Source organism: Vanessa cardui, chromosome 6 (assembly GCF_905220365.1).
Source record: "Vanessa cardui chromosome 6, ilVanCard2.1, whole genome shotgun sequence".
NCBI lineage: Eukaryota > Metazoa > Arthropoda > Insecta > Lepidoptera > Nymphalidae > Vanessa > Vanessa cardui.
The window spans coordinates 15,549,611-15,565,619 of record NC_061128.1 but is presented as its reverse complement, the minus strand read 5'-3'; the positions used below and the strand labels follow the sequence as shown (position 1 = coordinate 15,565,619).

Genomic DNA, 16,009 nt, shown 5'->3' with positions numbered 1-16,009 from the left:
TTATTGAACTCATTCATAACTGCTGGACCGATTTTGATGATTCTTTATTGTGTGTTTTGAGAATAGTTCAATTTTTTAAGTGTATGTATGTTATGTACAGTCAGAATAACGGCTTTTCGGTTTGGTCCGCTAGTATTTATAATTTCCTATCTTCCTAATCCGCTTTCTCTACCGCTTCCTCATCCGCTTCCTCATCCGCATCCTCTTTCACGAAAAATATCCTCATCCTCATCCGCATCCTCTAAATTTGCGTTCGACAAATCCTCTTCCTCCTCCTCTTCCTCATAATCACATCCTCAACAACCCTAGTCAGTATATCGGCAGCGGCACGTGCCGCGCGCCGTGCGAGCCGGACCGAACCAACGGGTTCGGTTTCATTGTCATTTCCAATGACATTATCTGCATTGGAATGCACAAAAGAAAGAAAGATCATTAAAATCCTTAACGTTCTTCAGCGGAGGCGCCTAGTTCGTAGCGACGAACGAACTCATTAAATAACAATAGTGACATTCAAGATGTATGCGAGTTAATTACGTCACACGAATGTCACTTATATGGAAGCCAGGTGGTGACTTGTATTAAACGGGCGATTTGCGTAATGGAAGCCTTGCAAACAACTTTTTATGGGTTTTATATTTAACATGGGGTCGTCGCTGTATTTATTTTTAATGTGATGTAGTGCGAAATTAGAACGCAGTTTATGGGCTAATTTAAATTGAAATGATTTAAAAAAAAAAATCTAAATAAGGTTAAAAAACCGGAAATGATATTTAAACGAATTTTAATACTTATTAACATCACTTCACTTATTCTACTTCTGTTTTAATAACAAACATAATAATGAAAAATCGAGTTGAGGTTATAGACATTTTCACTCAATTAATATACATAACTACATTTGTAATAATTCTAGCGGCGGCGGTACCTGGAGGCCATCAGTAACCCCCACGGGCAGTCTCCCTCGCCCAGGCACTCGTCCACTCGGCACCAATCCAGTGCCAGTCACGAACACATCACTGAAGGCTACCCCACAGCCCACACGCGCTTTTGGTTCTGGACACAACAGCGTCGCTAAGCCTTTCGGCTATGTAAGTATTATTTTTTAATAAAAATGTTTCATTTGTGATTACACAAATGCACGATGGGATTTTTATTGGCTGCCTTAATATCATCTAGTGATTATTAAATAAGGGATAAGAATTTACAACATTTCTAACACGACTTAATCTGACGATGAACTGTCAGAAATCCTTACATGATGTACAAATTATCATCCTTCGAGATCCACTTGGTTAGTTTGTGTGTATTATGCCAGTCGGCAGTCAGTGCAATGAATTGTTTAATGTTTCAGATGAACGGCAACGACTCCGTGAAGAGCATCGTGAACAAGCAGTACAACACTCCAGTCAACATGTACAGCGACAAGACCATCGCCGAGACACTTTCCGCGCAGACCGAGGTGCTGGCTGGAGGAGTGCTTGGGTAGGTTCATATCGATTTACAACGACCTCGTTGGTCTACACTTTTAAGTTTAAGGCTGCAGAACTTGGCGCCTAAATTCTGTCTGGTTAGCAAGGATTAAACATCTGGAATAAGGTATTGTGCAGTAATTGTTATTTGACATTTAGTGCACTATAATACTTGTACATAATTCGATTCTTAACCTCAGTCCACACTCGAGACCAGTCAGTGACGTCACTTGGTCACACCAAAGTTTGCCGGGTGATTGGCTGCAGTCACACTTACTACTCTTTGTGATCGCCTAAAACGAAGCTGATTCATATGGAGGCTTAAATGATCGTTGGTTTGTATAATAGTAAACTACCCCGACGACTGGTTCGTCCTGCTTGGCCTAGATCAAGCGGGGTACGGGCCTCGAGGCGAATCTCCTTGCCCGGGCATGTCCTCAACGGCAGCCTACTCGCTGCCGTGTCAGTGTGTTTTTGGCCCAGTGGGCCAGGGTCCCTTGGACCCAGTGGTATGACCCTTAGATGTGGGTTGTCTACTCCTAGTGGTTGTCAAGTCCGTTTGGTTGTCAGTCCGGTGTTGCGTCGCCCTATGAGAGCTCCAAATCGTCGTCTTCGATGCCTGCGTCGGTGCAGGTGGTCGGCGATAGTAGGAGCTCACGAGGTTGAGGACGCCCCTCTGTTGAGCATGGAGTGGTGCTATACCGTGGAGGTGCCCCGCACACACTGTTGTCCTCGCGAGCGAACATTGTGCGCGCGAGATTGCGGACGAACTCCTCCACCATGGGCGTCCTGGTGTCTCTGTGTATTATTACGTCGTTTCTAACGTATCTCGGAGCTCCTACTATGAGTCGCGGGCATCGGTTCTGTTGGATCTGTATCCTTCTTCTCTGGTGCGCGGAACAGAGCGCGTACAAGGCAGGGGCCGCATACGTCAGGCGCGAGCAGACGTAGGCACCGTAGATCCTCAGCTTGGTTCTCGTGTTGAGTCTGGAGGTGAAAAGGGTGTACAGCTTCGACCAGGCCGCCACAGCTTGGTTCACCGCCTTATTGACGGTGGCAACCATCCGCAGCGACCGGTCGATATGACACCCCAGGTATCTAACTGAGGTCTTCCACTCTACGTTCTGGCCTCGGAGTCGGAGTGAGTTGACGCATCGGCCTCTGGTGGCCAACAAGCAGAGCGGCCGTCTTTCCGACGTTGAAGGCCATCCTCCACTTGTCAAGTCACTCTGGCAGTAGATCCAACAGACGCTGCATCATCCTTGCAGCGATGATTTGGTGATAGGGCGACGCAAAGAACGCGCTGTCGTCCACATAGAGGGCCAACGGCACGTCCTCTTCAATCTCACGCAGATGGTCGCGGAGGGTGGGGATGTCGTCCGTGTACGCCGCGTAAAGCCGCGGCGACAGGCAGCTACCCTGTGGTACTCCGGCTCGGATGGGGCGCGGTTGGGCAGTCCGCTCCGTCCACCGAGACATAGAAACTGTGGACGGGGCGGACTCCCAACCGCGCCAAATACCCAACTACCCCCAATTAGGGTCATCTGTGGTTTGTTAATGTTCGTGTAGGTGGCGCTGTAGTATGATTTTATTAACCATTATTATATTTATGGACCATGACGATGAGCAAAAAAATTTCCAAAAAAGTAGGTATTAGCAGTAATCTTTTCAAATACTTTCTAGGGCTATCCTACTATATTAGTTTGCCAATTTATCTACACATTTACTAAGATCCTGTCTGTTCTTTTTTTATTAATTTGTAATTCTCTCCAAAGGGTGAACTTCAAGAAAAATGAAAAGACGTACGACGCCGAGAAGAGTGCCGTCTTCAAAGTGCTACAGGAGGAGCAAAACGACCCGGAGCCAGGTAGATATCGAGACCTACTATCGTCACCGACTAACGCTCCGGTTCGATTCCCGGAGTGGTCCATATTTAAAACTGAAATACCACTGTCGACCCACTGAGACATTAAAAAAATTAAAGAGCATTTCCCCCCGGTCGAAAAAGGAAATTGAGTTCATAAGCACAGAATTCGTACCCTCAAAGTCGCAAGGAGGCCTAGTAAAATGAATAAATGAATAGTAGCCGAGCCGTCGCCGCTGCGCCACGTGGCCGCGCCCGCCGCGCGCCCCGACGCGCCCGCGCCCAACACGGGCGGCCTGCCCACCGGACAGAACATCTGCGAGGAGTGCGAGCGCCTCATCACGTGAGTCCCGCCGCCCGCCCGGCGTGTTTGCGACCGGGTCGTGGTAGTTGTGCTACTTGTGTGGTTCGTTCGGCCACGTTTCTGTTTAATATCAAAATGTTGTCGAGTGGCACCGTCACTCGAGCCGTCGGCGGTGCAGATATCGCGTGTCGAGTTCAGCTGCATGTTCAATATCTGCGCTTCGTTGTCGTGTTTCATTCATCGAGATCTTTCATCCGAGCACCTGGAAGCGACTTGATCGTCGCAATAGGCTATTCGACTGGTTTTTAAACTCCATTTTATATTATTTAATAGAGGTTAAGGAACCCAGTAAAAGTTGATTTTTTATTTCTAGTACATATTTGCCGAAAAATATCATATTAAAAATTCCATATTTAAATAACGCGCGAAAACGGTACTTGGACAATATGTCGCTGCAATGGGGTCGGTGACGTCACTTTGCTGTATTTTAATCTGTGGTACATATAGTAGAAAAGCAAGGTTTACAAGAAAGTGACTTCATCATAAGCCCGGCCAATCAGGAGCGTTTTGTGTCACGTGACAAACGTTTGAAAAAGTGCATTTTTATTTATTGATTTTTGAACAAATTAAGTATTATTTTCAAGTTTCGTTAGTAAATAACCATTTTTAAATACATAATATACACTGATTACAATAATTCACAATTTATTTTTCGTATTGTCAAATAGCCTATTGTATTATACTTTACTCAGCATGACATTTCATAGTCGCACTGAGCGAGCCATGTAGTAGGATGAAAGTAACGGAGCACATCACTGAATGCGACTAATATTCGTTGTAGCGATAGCGACTAATAACTTATAAATAGTGTCTCAACTCACTGCAGAGCTAGCAGCACCACGACAGACGTGCGAAATGGCAAAAATATTTATGCATACCTAACTTGATACATATTAGTATTTTTTCTTTTTTATTTGAGTTTAAATGAATAGTTGCAGCCGCGACGCTGCTATTCGCACATTCGTCACGGTGGCTATCATCTCGCGATGAATCAGCTAAGTAAAGACTTTCAGTGCTCATGGACAAATCGAGATAATGTTAAAAAATAATCGAGATAATGTAAACATATTTTACAAAATTAATGCGAAATGACGACAAACTAACAACACAAGCGGCCGGTGTAACGTAACGTGTGTGCGCAGCGGCGTCTTCGTGCGCATCAAGGACAAGAACATGCACGTGGAGTGCTTCAAGTGCTCCACTTGCGGCTCCTCGCTCAAGAACCAGGGCTACTACAACATCAACGGCAAGCTGTACTGCGACATACACGCCAAGCTCGTCGCGCGCCAGAACCCCCCCGCCGCCAACCTGGAGCCCGTCACCGTGCCGCCGTGAGTAGACCACACATGCCTTGAAACCTTCCCCCGCCCAGCGGTCCAACCCAATCACCCTCTGACTCTCTCGCTCTCTATTCCAGTGGTGGCCGCGTCCCGAGCAACGCCTACTCGACGCCACTGCCCCCGCTAGCGACCAGCACCTACACGAACGGCTCGTCGTCCATGTTCAGCGTAAGTGTCCCGGCCGGTCCCGCTCCCCGCGACGCGACCGGCCGTGACCCCTGTGTCTGTGCAGCCGTCCAGCACGCTGTCGGGGCCCAAGCCGTTCGGCTCGTCGGTTGGCTCGGCGTACTCGCCGGCGTCGCTCTCGCCGCGCTCGGCGCCGCTGTCCCCAGCGCGCCCCGCCGGGCCCCCCGCCGGGCCCCCAGTCGCCGCCCCCGGCGCGCCCTACGCCCCCAGTAAGCGCGTCACCTTTGCTATCTGATGCTGCGGAGAAGGCCGTTCTCGATGCTCGCTTACGCGTCGTTGCTCGGTGCGATCAGAACGGGCGTCTCTATTATTTCTAATGTCGAATTTCATGAAGCTGAACGACTCTGTAATTATTGTTTAAAGAGATATTGATATATTATGAAGCTGTAGTGCAGTTGATGTAAATGAATTCTGCGTCAAACGATTCGATTGTCTCGGTTGTATACTTCTGTTGGTTGCCATTTTTCACACTTCGGACATTTCGTTTTTTAAAACCGTCGACGAAACGTTCCATTCTGTAGATACGGCACGCTCTGAGGACCTTGAGATGTTGAGCACCATCATCATTGCGTGAATTACATTTCCCCTTATCTCATTCTATATTTACATTAATTTATTAATTTGGGCTATATTTAGTGGAAAGATATTTGGCACACGCTGCTGTTTGGCTGTGTGATCTAAATATAGATATTTGGCAGAGAATCGATCACTTCAAAATTGCATTCTTTCAATAAATCTAAACGTAGACATTACCAGAACACTCTTTGAATTAATTGGCGTAGTCAGGTTAGCCAAAGGCACTTTAGTCACTCTTGAGCAACGTAGCTGGTAATAACTACAGCTGATAATTTATAAGGTAAATTTAATTTTTAACAATTGAAATGTAATAGACATTATAATAATATAATTGTCTGGGCCTGGAGTGTACAGTAATAAATTAAAACTAAATTCTAACTTTTATTGACTATTAAGTGTATAATTATAATGGTAATGCTGAAAAACTATACGTGTTATTTTCGGTCTAAAGTCTTGATTTATGTAGTGCTTTTCTTTATTTTTGACAGAGGCCCCAGTTTCGATTTTTAAAGGTAATCTATAAATTGGCGATCAAAACTTAAGTATTAGTAAATGAGCTTTTCACAGCTACTCGTTTTGTAAATATCAATAACATGTATGCGCTAATCGAGCAGCCAATGTCAGCATTAAATTAACTTTTGTCGTGGCACTTTATCTATAAAATTAGACACCTAGCATTTATTACGGAAAATAATGTTACGATTCTTGGAGTTATCATATTTCTGCTTTATTAAGATTTTTGCGAATTCAGCTTTTTTAAAACGATAGTTTTTGAAATGACTAATACGTATTTTCATCTATTTTTTCCTCCCATCATTTACAACCTTTGCTAATCATATAACAATCAATACTCCTAAAGCTAAAAACGTAAAAAGCATTGTGTGGCCCCCGTCAAATCACCCAGATGACGAAATCGAGAAAGAGATAAATCCTAATTTTGTTCATAACACACCTTACAGCGATTCATCTGCCTCGGCTAGAGAATCATTAATGATGACAACGAATAGCAATATTAACTTCTCAAACCAAACGAAGTCAGTCGAGGAAAGTGTATCCTCAGCCAAACAAACTCCAGGACTCCCTTCAGACAACACCTTTGGATCGACTATGATGTCTACTTCGCAAGCTACTTCTAAATCAGAGTTTTCAATGCAAAGTCAAAAATCACAAATGATACAAGAGATTGCAAGTTGTAGTGTTCAATCGTTTTCCGAAAAAGCCATATCTGAAAAACAGAACTTTGCGATGTATCAAACGCAAACAGCCTCTGACCAAATTGACACTAACAAGCAAATAACGAAGAAGGATATCGAAAAATTAATTGAGTCTCAAGAAAATCAGTTCCTTCCTTTACAGAGTGAATTTAATGTATCTAATACACAAAAAATGTCACAGGAATTCGCGATGAAACAGGAACAAATTAATAAGGGCTATGATATAAAATCATTAAATGTTAAACAGGAGAATAAGATTGCAGAAGCAAACATACAACAACAGGCGTCCGCTTTCAATAATTATAATCACCCACCAGTATTTATGTCCTCTGAAACAGAAAACAAAGAAAGCGGGCAATCAGCCAAAACCTGCAATATGTCACAGAACCAAAACGCTCCTAATTTCAAAAAATGTAACCCATCTGAAAATAAACAAAATCCGTCGGCGCCTCATACTTATAATCCAAGTAATCCAAAAGTTCAATCCAAAACACCCTCCAAAGAAAACCCTAAAGTGACTGGTACTACAAAAGCAACAAATAAGCCTACAATTGAAAGGGGATCCTTGATAGAAGCACTTACAATAGCTCCGGAGAGACCATACAGCCCTCTATCTTTTCATATACCAAACCCGAATTACTCTTCAACTTCTTTTGATCAAAATCAAACGCAAAATTCTGCACTTTTACAATCAGTGCCAAACCAGAACACTAATAACTCTACCCATTACTCTGATCCAAATCAATTTGGCCAAGCAAATATGCAACCTAATATGTTTCAAACATCTTCCGAAGCATCTGCTTTTAAACCAGTAAGCAGACAAACGCTTCCACCTCAACAACCTCAAGAGTTTTGTGGAGTTTCTAATTATTCTCCTCAAAATAAAGGCTTTGTTTTGCAACAACAACCTAATACCAATTATTCGGAAAACGTGCCAACTAGTGTATCCGGCGCACACCAAGGATTTTCACCAATTCCACCTGCTGAATGCTACAGTGCACAGCCGAATACGCAGAATACAATGGCTAGTCCTGTATTACAAAAACCGGGTTTACATAGACCAGATAGTATTCCACCTTATCAACAAAATCTAGAAAGTTCACACACTCATATAATATCAGACTCAAACAAAGCTCAGCCAACAAATCCTGGTAGTGGACAAAGAGAGTTGCCTTTACTGCAGAAATCTGAAATACCTCAGACTCGAACACCAGTGCCACAACCTCAAACTAAGTTTAAAACCGAAACCTCTATGTCATTTCAGCCAGTTCAGGATGAAGCACAAAATTTATCAAGATATTCACCAACCAATAGTCGTCCAACCACACCTAGTATGATTAATAAACCTGCGCCAATAATACCTCATTATCAAATGAATTTAGTTACTGTAGAGCATGTAGCTCCCGAAGGTCGGATGTATAAACCTGGTAGTGAAGAAGTTAGCCGTTCGTCGACCCCTAAACCGAGAGGCCGTTCACCAGCTCCTACGCTACCAGCCGCTCCTAATTCCTTAAAGGCACAAGCTCCTCGTATAAAAGATTCAACACCAAGATATAACGCTAAACAATGCCAGCCTTCTATACCACCAGGTTCGTCATTTAAAAAAGAATTTGATACAAGCTTTCAAGATAATAATGTAAAAAAATGGCTCCAAAATCAACCAGTGCTTGTAAAGGAAGAACAGCAATCTAATGTAGAATACCAAACTGAATCCTATAACAGAGGTAATGCAAATATTAAAGAGGATTCTATGATAAACCAAAGTTATGGTCAGAGGCAAATGGAATCACAAAATAAATTTGAATACGGTAGTACTACTGTTGAATCTACGAAGAAAACTTTTGAACAATTCGAAAGCGCACAATCCGCGAAAACAATAGAAATAAGGCAAGGCTCAGCACAGCCTTTTAATACATACCAACAAACCAAACCTACAATTCAACCATCCAATTACAACTTAAAACAGGTCTTTCCTCCTCCCATCAAGGAAACCATGTCACCCCAGCAAAATTTATCTTTTAATACTACTAACCAAAATGTTGCCACCACTAGTAATCAAACTGAAGTTTATCAACCGACTCCTTATATATCTGGTGCTAACCAAGGTCCAGTGTGTGATCCTACCCCGTCGACAGGTTCCAGTGTAGGAGCTGCCGCTCGTGGCAAAGCTTTTGGTGTATCATCAGCCCCAAAAAGGGGGCGAGGAGTATTAAACAAAGCTGCTCTACCTGGGTCTCGAGTTCCTCTTTGTGGCTCGTGCAATGGAAATATTAGGTGACTTGTGTTCAAAGAAATAGAAGTGTGACTATTGTCTTGAGTGGTGCATGACAAAATAATATTAGACGTATAGATATAAGAGTAGATATACTAGATATAAGAGTTTGTTTTCTAAAACGACATGTTTTTTTATTTCTAATATATGCTTTAATTTTATTTATTAACAACCTTCTTAACAAAGCTTTGTTTTAGTGTTTGTTTATTTTGATGTTTTATGTTTCTAACAGTTAACGAAACACAATCTGTGAGCAGTCCACATAAGACGGAGTTCAAAAGTCCAGCCGAAGAACGCTTGATAAGGAAAATGGCAAAAATGGCACTAAATGGTTATGAAATAGGGATTCAAAGGAAAATTAAACCCGCTGATCATATTCAATCAATGGCCGACAAAATCCAAGATACTGTTGTAACAAAGCATCCTCTAAACACAGACAACTTACCTTCCGGTGAAAATAGTCGGGAAAATACTTTAAAACGTCCTGTAAATAAAGCTTTCGATAGAAGCTTCAAGTTAGACAACAACATACTAAACACACCCAGTGCAAATATTTTTTGCCTTACAAATTCTTTAAATACAAATCCTAGTAACACTCATATGCCCGTACCTCCGCCCCTTCCCACTACTCCCGTACCAACATTTCACACTCAAAACTCACCCATTGCGAATATATTAAATAATATAGCTACAAAAAATTCCGACTCGAGTCCAAAAGTTAACAATGTAAGCATTCATGACTTGCAAATATCAAACAATGACAAGTCTCAGAATGGTGGATATTCCAGCAGCGATGACTCACATAAAGATAAATATGAACAAAACTATAATAACAGTTTCAAAAATAAGACACACTGCAAAGACAAACCCATTGCTGATTTAAAACCCGAAATTACATTTTCAAACACATTAAATAAGAAAAAGTTATTCGAAAGATCTGAGGCTTTCAACGACTCTTCGTATATAGACCCTGTTTGTAAAATTTCGGATAAAAGCAACAACAGCATTTTTGACAAAGATTATTCAAATAAAAAAAAAGATTTTGAAAACAACGAATCCCCTGACGACAGTTATAAAAACTTAATGAACAATGATGAGAATACGAAAAAAATATCAAACAATTTGCATGATAACACTTTATACACTTATAAGTCGGCAAAATCAAACGGTGCCAACATAAGTAATGGTAATAACATAAATAACAAAACTGATATTTTGGCCGACCACACGAAAACTTGCAAAACAACAGAAGATTTTGAAAATAAAGATAATTCGGAAGAAGTTATCGTAAAACGCAGAGAAAAGAAAAATATGAGGAATGATGACGGTAGAAGAGATTCTCATATCGTTGCCCGACCACTGAGCACAATGACCTCGGTCGATGTGGCTGAAGGACAATACCCTATATGTCATAAATGTGACAAAGCTATAACAAGGTAACGAAAACATATTATATCAAAACACACTGAAAACCAAATTCAAAGTAAGAAATGTTTTGCATGCTCTTAAGGCACGTGTGTTGTTTTTATTAATATAATAATTGATTAAAATAAGTTCAGATTTCTCTAACGTAACAAAATTTATTTCCAATTAACAGTTTTGTATGTTAGATATTAATGAAATACTTTTGAACATAGGGGTCCATTCATCACTGCTCTGGGTCGCATATGGTGCCCCGAACACTTCATCTGCGTTAACGCGACATGCCGACGTCAGTTGCAAGATATTGGATTTGTGGAAGAAAATGGCCAGCTTTATTGCGAGTACTGTTTCGAACAATACATCGCTCCGGCTTGCGACAAGTGCCACGCTAAGATTAAAGGAGTAAGTATTGGCATAGTGTTTTTCTTTTGTAGTTTTAATTACGAGAACTAAACATTTTACTCGTCTGTTTTCCAGGATTGCTTAAACGCGATTGGCAAACACTTCCACCCAGAATGCTTCAGCTGCGTCTATTGCCAAAAACTCTTTGGAAACAATCCATTCTTTTTAGAAGATGGATTACCTTACTGTGAAGCAGGTACGCTTTGTAAGATATTTTAAAGCAACCTGACCGTGGCTCTTAACTGAAAACCGTGTGTTCAAATCATACACAGGGGTGCTTTCAACAACAACAGCCTGTAAATTCCCACTGCTGGGCTAAAGGCCTCCTCTCCCTTTGAGGAGAAGGTTTGGAATATATTCCACCACGCTGTTCCAATGCGGGTTGGTGGAATGCACATGTGGCAGAATTTCTATGAAATTTGTCACACGCAGGTTTCCTCACGTCGTTTTCCTTCACCGCTGAGCACGAGATGAATTATAAAGACAAATTAAGCACATGAAACAGCGGTGCTTGCCTGGGTTTGAGCCCGCAATCATCGGTTAAGATGTACGCGTTCTAACCACTGGGCCATCTCGACTCTACAGGGGTGCTTTATTGGTTCGCAATAATCGACGTTCTTCTGTATGTATTTGTATATCCTTTGAACGACAGTAGGAAATTTTTGCAAAAAATCCGGTATCAACTATCAACCTTTTGTAATTAGTAATAAAAACGAATTATTTAAAAAGTTAGACTCTCATGAATTTTGTTTTCCTAATTCATTCAGTTACATAAATGTAAAAGATATTTTTGCAATAATATAGTATAATAGTCGATATGTACCCAACCGCTTCCAGACTGGAACGAGCTCTTTACGACGAAATGTTTCGCCTGCGGGTTCCCCGTGGAGGCGGGCGACAGGTGGGTCGAGGCGCTCAACAATAACTACCACAGTCAGTGCTTCAACTGCACGGTGCGTATGATGCGAGTTCTAATGGACACATGTTTGCAATCAATACTTTATACAGACTTTGGATATATCAACTCGATTCGAAACTATTAACGAACACGATGATACATATGAGTCGAATGAGATCCACACACTGAACATAAAATAGTCAAAGCTTGAAGCCGTCCGTGACATTATTGAGACATTAATCTCAAGCATCGGTCGTTTGACACATGCATACGCCCGCTAGCCCGTCACCTTACGAATTCATGTTTTTGAAATCTTATGATACAACTTGTAACCATACTGTATTTTTATTTATACATTTATCTCTGGAACCGCGACACTAAATATTTACATATAGAACGAACTTCATATTCTTATAATTTAAATTCGAGTCATTTTAGGCGCACACTCGCTCGTCATACGCTGCTATATTAGTGTGTTATACCCAGATTAACAAATGTGTGTGTTCCACCATTGTGTACATATAATAACTACATATTTGTATTATGTTCATTTCCAAGTTATATATCAACCTCCAGACACGTCGGGAAGGTTCTGTTTTAGTAGATTTGAATTCAAATGATATGAGTAGAGCTGCTTGTGTTGTCTTATTTCATCACCGTAGAATTGTTTTGGCTATTTTATGTATATTTATATTGATGTTACAAATAACTTATATTATTATATATCTTTTAAAGTTGGTCATTTGATCCTCATATTTATAAATTATGTTATATGAGTAAAACTCACAATCGAAAAGTTCAAATGTCTAACAATAATACAAGGTGTCTCAAAAGAAATTTTATATTTAGTGGATCGATTAAAAAAAAAGTAAGCCGTATATAGAAAAAATGTTTATTAATTATTGAAATACACTTTTTGGGGATTTATTTCTTAAAAATGATATCGTCTAAATGTAGACCCTCGCGTTCTCGGCACTCGTTTAATCGAACAGTAAAATTACTTATGACGGCTCGGCAGGTGGATTTGGGGATGGCTGCCATTTCGTGACGGATATTTTCTTTCAAATGGGCCAGTGAAGTCGGTTTATTGGCGTAAACTTTAGATTTAAGATAACCCCATAAGAAAAAGTCCATAGGGGTTAAATCTGGACTGCGTGGAGGCCAATTTATGTCACCTCTCCGGGAGATCAATTTGCCTGAGAAAATTTCACGAACACGATGCAGAGACATATTGGACGTGTGTGAAGTTGCTCCATCCTGTTGGAACCATGTCCTTTGGTTATAGCCAGGAAAGTTTTGTAGTTCAGGTACCACGAAGTTGTCTAACATCTCCACATAACGCTCTGAATTCACTGTAACTGCACGCCCCCTTTCGTCTTCAAAAAAGTAAGGGCCGATAATTCCTCGCGCCGACATCGCAGCCCATACGGTCACTTTAGGCGAATGTAGGGGTTTCTGATGTTTGCGTTTTGGATTCGTTGCACTCCAGTAGCGGCAGTTCTGCTTATTTACGTGGCCATTAAGATGAAAATGAGCTTCATCCGAAAACAAAATGTTGGTAAACGTTGAAAATCGCTCAATCATCTGATTTACGAAATGAAACCTCTGACTGGCATCTTCGGGCTTTAATTCTTGCACCAATTGAATTTTGTAGGGGTGCTTTAGGTCTTTGTGCATGATGCGATGTAATGATGATCTATGCACGTATAAAGCACTTGCGCGCTTCCGAATTGAAAGGTTCGGGTCGTCACGAACAGACTGATTAACATTCTCCACGTTTTCTACCGTTCTTGATGACCTAGGTCGCCCGGATTTTGATTTATCTAGCGTTATACCGGTCTCTTCAAACTTTTTAACCCAATGACGAATGAGAGGAATGCTTGGCGCATCATTTAAGTGGCGAAAACCTTGAATACTGCAGAATTTTCTACGCGCTACAGTCGCCGAAACACCGTTTTTGTAAAACTCTCACACGCACAACGCGCGGTCTGCTCCCGAGAAACGCTCCATAGCGATTGAATTCCCAAGAGCCAGGCTACCGATTGACATAACCCCCGCGCCCCTCGGATACGTTGCGCTCACGCAGTAAGCTAAATAAATATAAAATTTCTTTTGAGACACCTTGTATATAGTTTTAGAGTTATCATATAAATATAACATCTACGTTTTGTATAATATAGGTCTTGATACAATTGTATTACGTGTGAATATGTGTTTCATTTATTATATTGAAAGTAACGGCGCCCCCACTCATATTGAACGTGAATCTCGTTTCAGGTGTGCAAAAAGAATCTCGAAGGACAGAGCTTCTTCGCCAAGGGAGGACGACCTTTCTGCAAGATGCACGCCCGCTAGACAGCCTCAGACACTTATGTACAATTCTGACACTGTTTACTCCACGATCACGTTCCGCCCCGTTTCGATTTCTCCATCCATCATCACGAGCGACTCGTCGTCGCCGCAACGCACGAGGAAGTTAGAAACGCCCCTCCACTTCGAGGGAGGGCCGCTTTGTGACTCGCGGAGCGCCGGCGGCCAGGCGGAGGGCGGGCTGTTCTCCGACATCCGGAGCGCCGACGGCAAGCTGCTGAGCAAGGTGACCGTGGACCGCGTGCACTGCGCGCGCCGCGCCGTCGCCGACGCGGGCCGCCTGCTGCGGACGGAGACGGTCACCAACGAGGACGTCATTAAGGTCAAATTCACGCCCATGCTTCACGACTTGGACTCACTCCCGTCGTGGTCCTCGCCGCGAATATCGAAATCCTCCAGCCCGCTCCGATACATAAGCGACGACTACGAGGACTTGAGTAGTTACAAAATTGTTAACTCAGTGTGCAAAGAAAACCTTCTAAAGGTGAATGCTGCCGAAGACGCGGCGAGGAGGTCGGTGACGAGAGGACACAGCCCTCTGGCTAATCTGGTCGTCCCCGAGCAACTCACTAAAATAGATAGTTACTTGCAGGAGAGTTTAGACATTTGTTCTAAAACGACTGTCGATCGTGATCAATCGATGCATGTTAGGTCTGAGGAAGTTCAATCGGGAACTGAAGCTGCTCCAGGTGTCGATGACTATATTAGCAACGGCGAAGTTGGAAATATGGTTTCGGTTGATAATGATCAGAAAAACGATTTTGATTTAATTAAGAAAATGGGTGGAGACTCTGATCTTGCAGAAACGAAATTAAACAGTGTCAAAATAAAACATTCGGGGGTATTTAACACGATATACAATATGCCAATGCATTATCACGCAGCAATGCTGTGTTTCGTTTTAATTGTATATAACCTATGCTATCAATATATTAAGCAAAATTATCATGGAAACAATCAATACGTGAAGTAGACAAAATAAGGAATATTATTGTTCTAATCGTGAAATTGTATTATATAAACTAGTCAACAAATTTATTTCGAAGAAGTTTTGTTTCAACTGGTCAGTGAAACGTGTTTTACGTCCATTATCAAAATGTAAATGTAAATAATAAAACATAACAAAGCCTCTTATGTTTGAAGTTAAATATTAACAATTTGGTGCTTTTCAGATAATTTTCGATAAAATGCTCGCAATGATGTGATACTTCACTTCTCTGAATATAATATTTAAGGCTTTGTACACAGCTTCCGGAATGTTTTAGTAAACTGTCACTAACATTAACAATAGTCATCTTTATTTTAATAGTTTAAACTTAACCGCGTTTCGATTTAAAATGATATACCGACAACTTGTATGCTATTTCAAGACCGAGCTACAATCGAAAAATATATCAATACGGTGGAAATATAATGTATGTTAAGATATATAATATATTTTTCTTTTCTGTTCATACAACAGATTGCACTAATGGAATCATGAAATTGTTGCAAACGAACTTAATTCTAGTAGTTTTATTTATTTAGAAATGAATATTTGCAATTTTTGTAATCCTTTAAAGTAATTATGTGAGCTTAAATAAAGTATTTTATCTTATTTCGCTGTTTTATTTATCTATTTTTACCGGAAAT

At 41.4% G+C, this 16,009-nt stretch overlaps 1 protein-coding gene across 4 annotated transcripts in view; it reads left to right on the top strand.

Moving 5' to 3' along the window:
- Positions 1–14,646, top strand: part of LOC124530344 (PDZ and LIM domain protein Zasp) — a 35,430-nt gene extending 20,784 nt beyond the window's left edge. The window contains exons 4-16 of one of the 4 annotated variants that reach the window (XM_047104488.1): positions 914–1,088; positions 1,352–1,482; positions 3,245–3,336; positions 3,553–3,676; positions 4,840–5,028; positions 5,115–5,205; positions 5,270–5,432; positions 6,288–6,311; positions 6,659–9,287; positions 10,923–11,109; positions 11,185–11,305; positions 11,947–12,062; positions 14,285–14,646. In XM_047104488.1, the coding sequence (XP_046960444.1) occupies positions 914–1,088; positions 1,352–1,482; positions 3,245–3,336; positions 3,553–3,676; positions 4,840–5,028; positions 5,115–5,205; positions 5,270–5,432; positions 6,288–6,311; positions 6,659–9,287; positions 10,923–11,109; positions 11,185–11,305; positions 11,947–12,062; positions 14,285–14,362 (4,120 nt within the window). In that variant the 3' untranslated portion in view covers positions 14,363–14,646. Of the gene's footprint in view, positions 1–913; positions 1,089–1,351; positions 1,483–3,244; positions 3,337–3,552; positions 3,677–4,839; positions 5,029–5,114; positions 5,206–5,269; positions 5,433–6,287; positions 6,312–6,658; positions 9,288–9,517; positions 10,722–10,922; positions 11,110–11,184; positions 11,306–11,946; positions 12,063–14,284 lie in introns of all 4 variants that reach the window. The other 3 variants (XM_047104486.1, XM_047104485.1, XM_047104487.1) reach the window with 3 other exon arrangements.
- Positions 14,647–16,009: the final 1,363 nt, after the last annotated feature.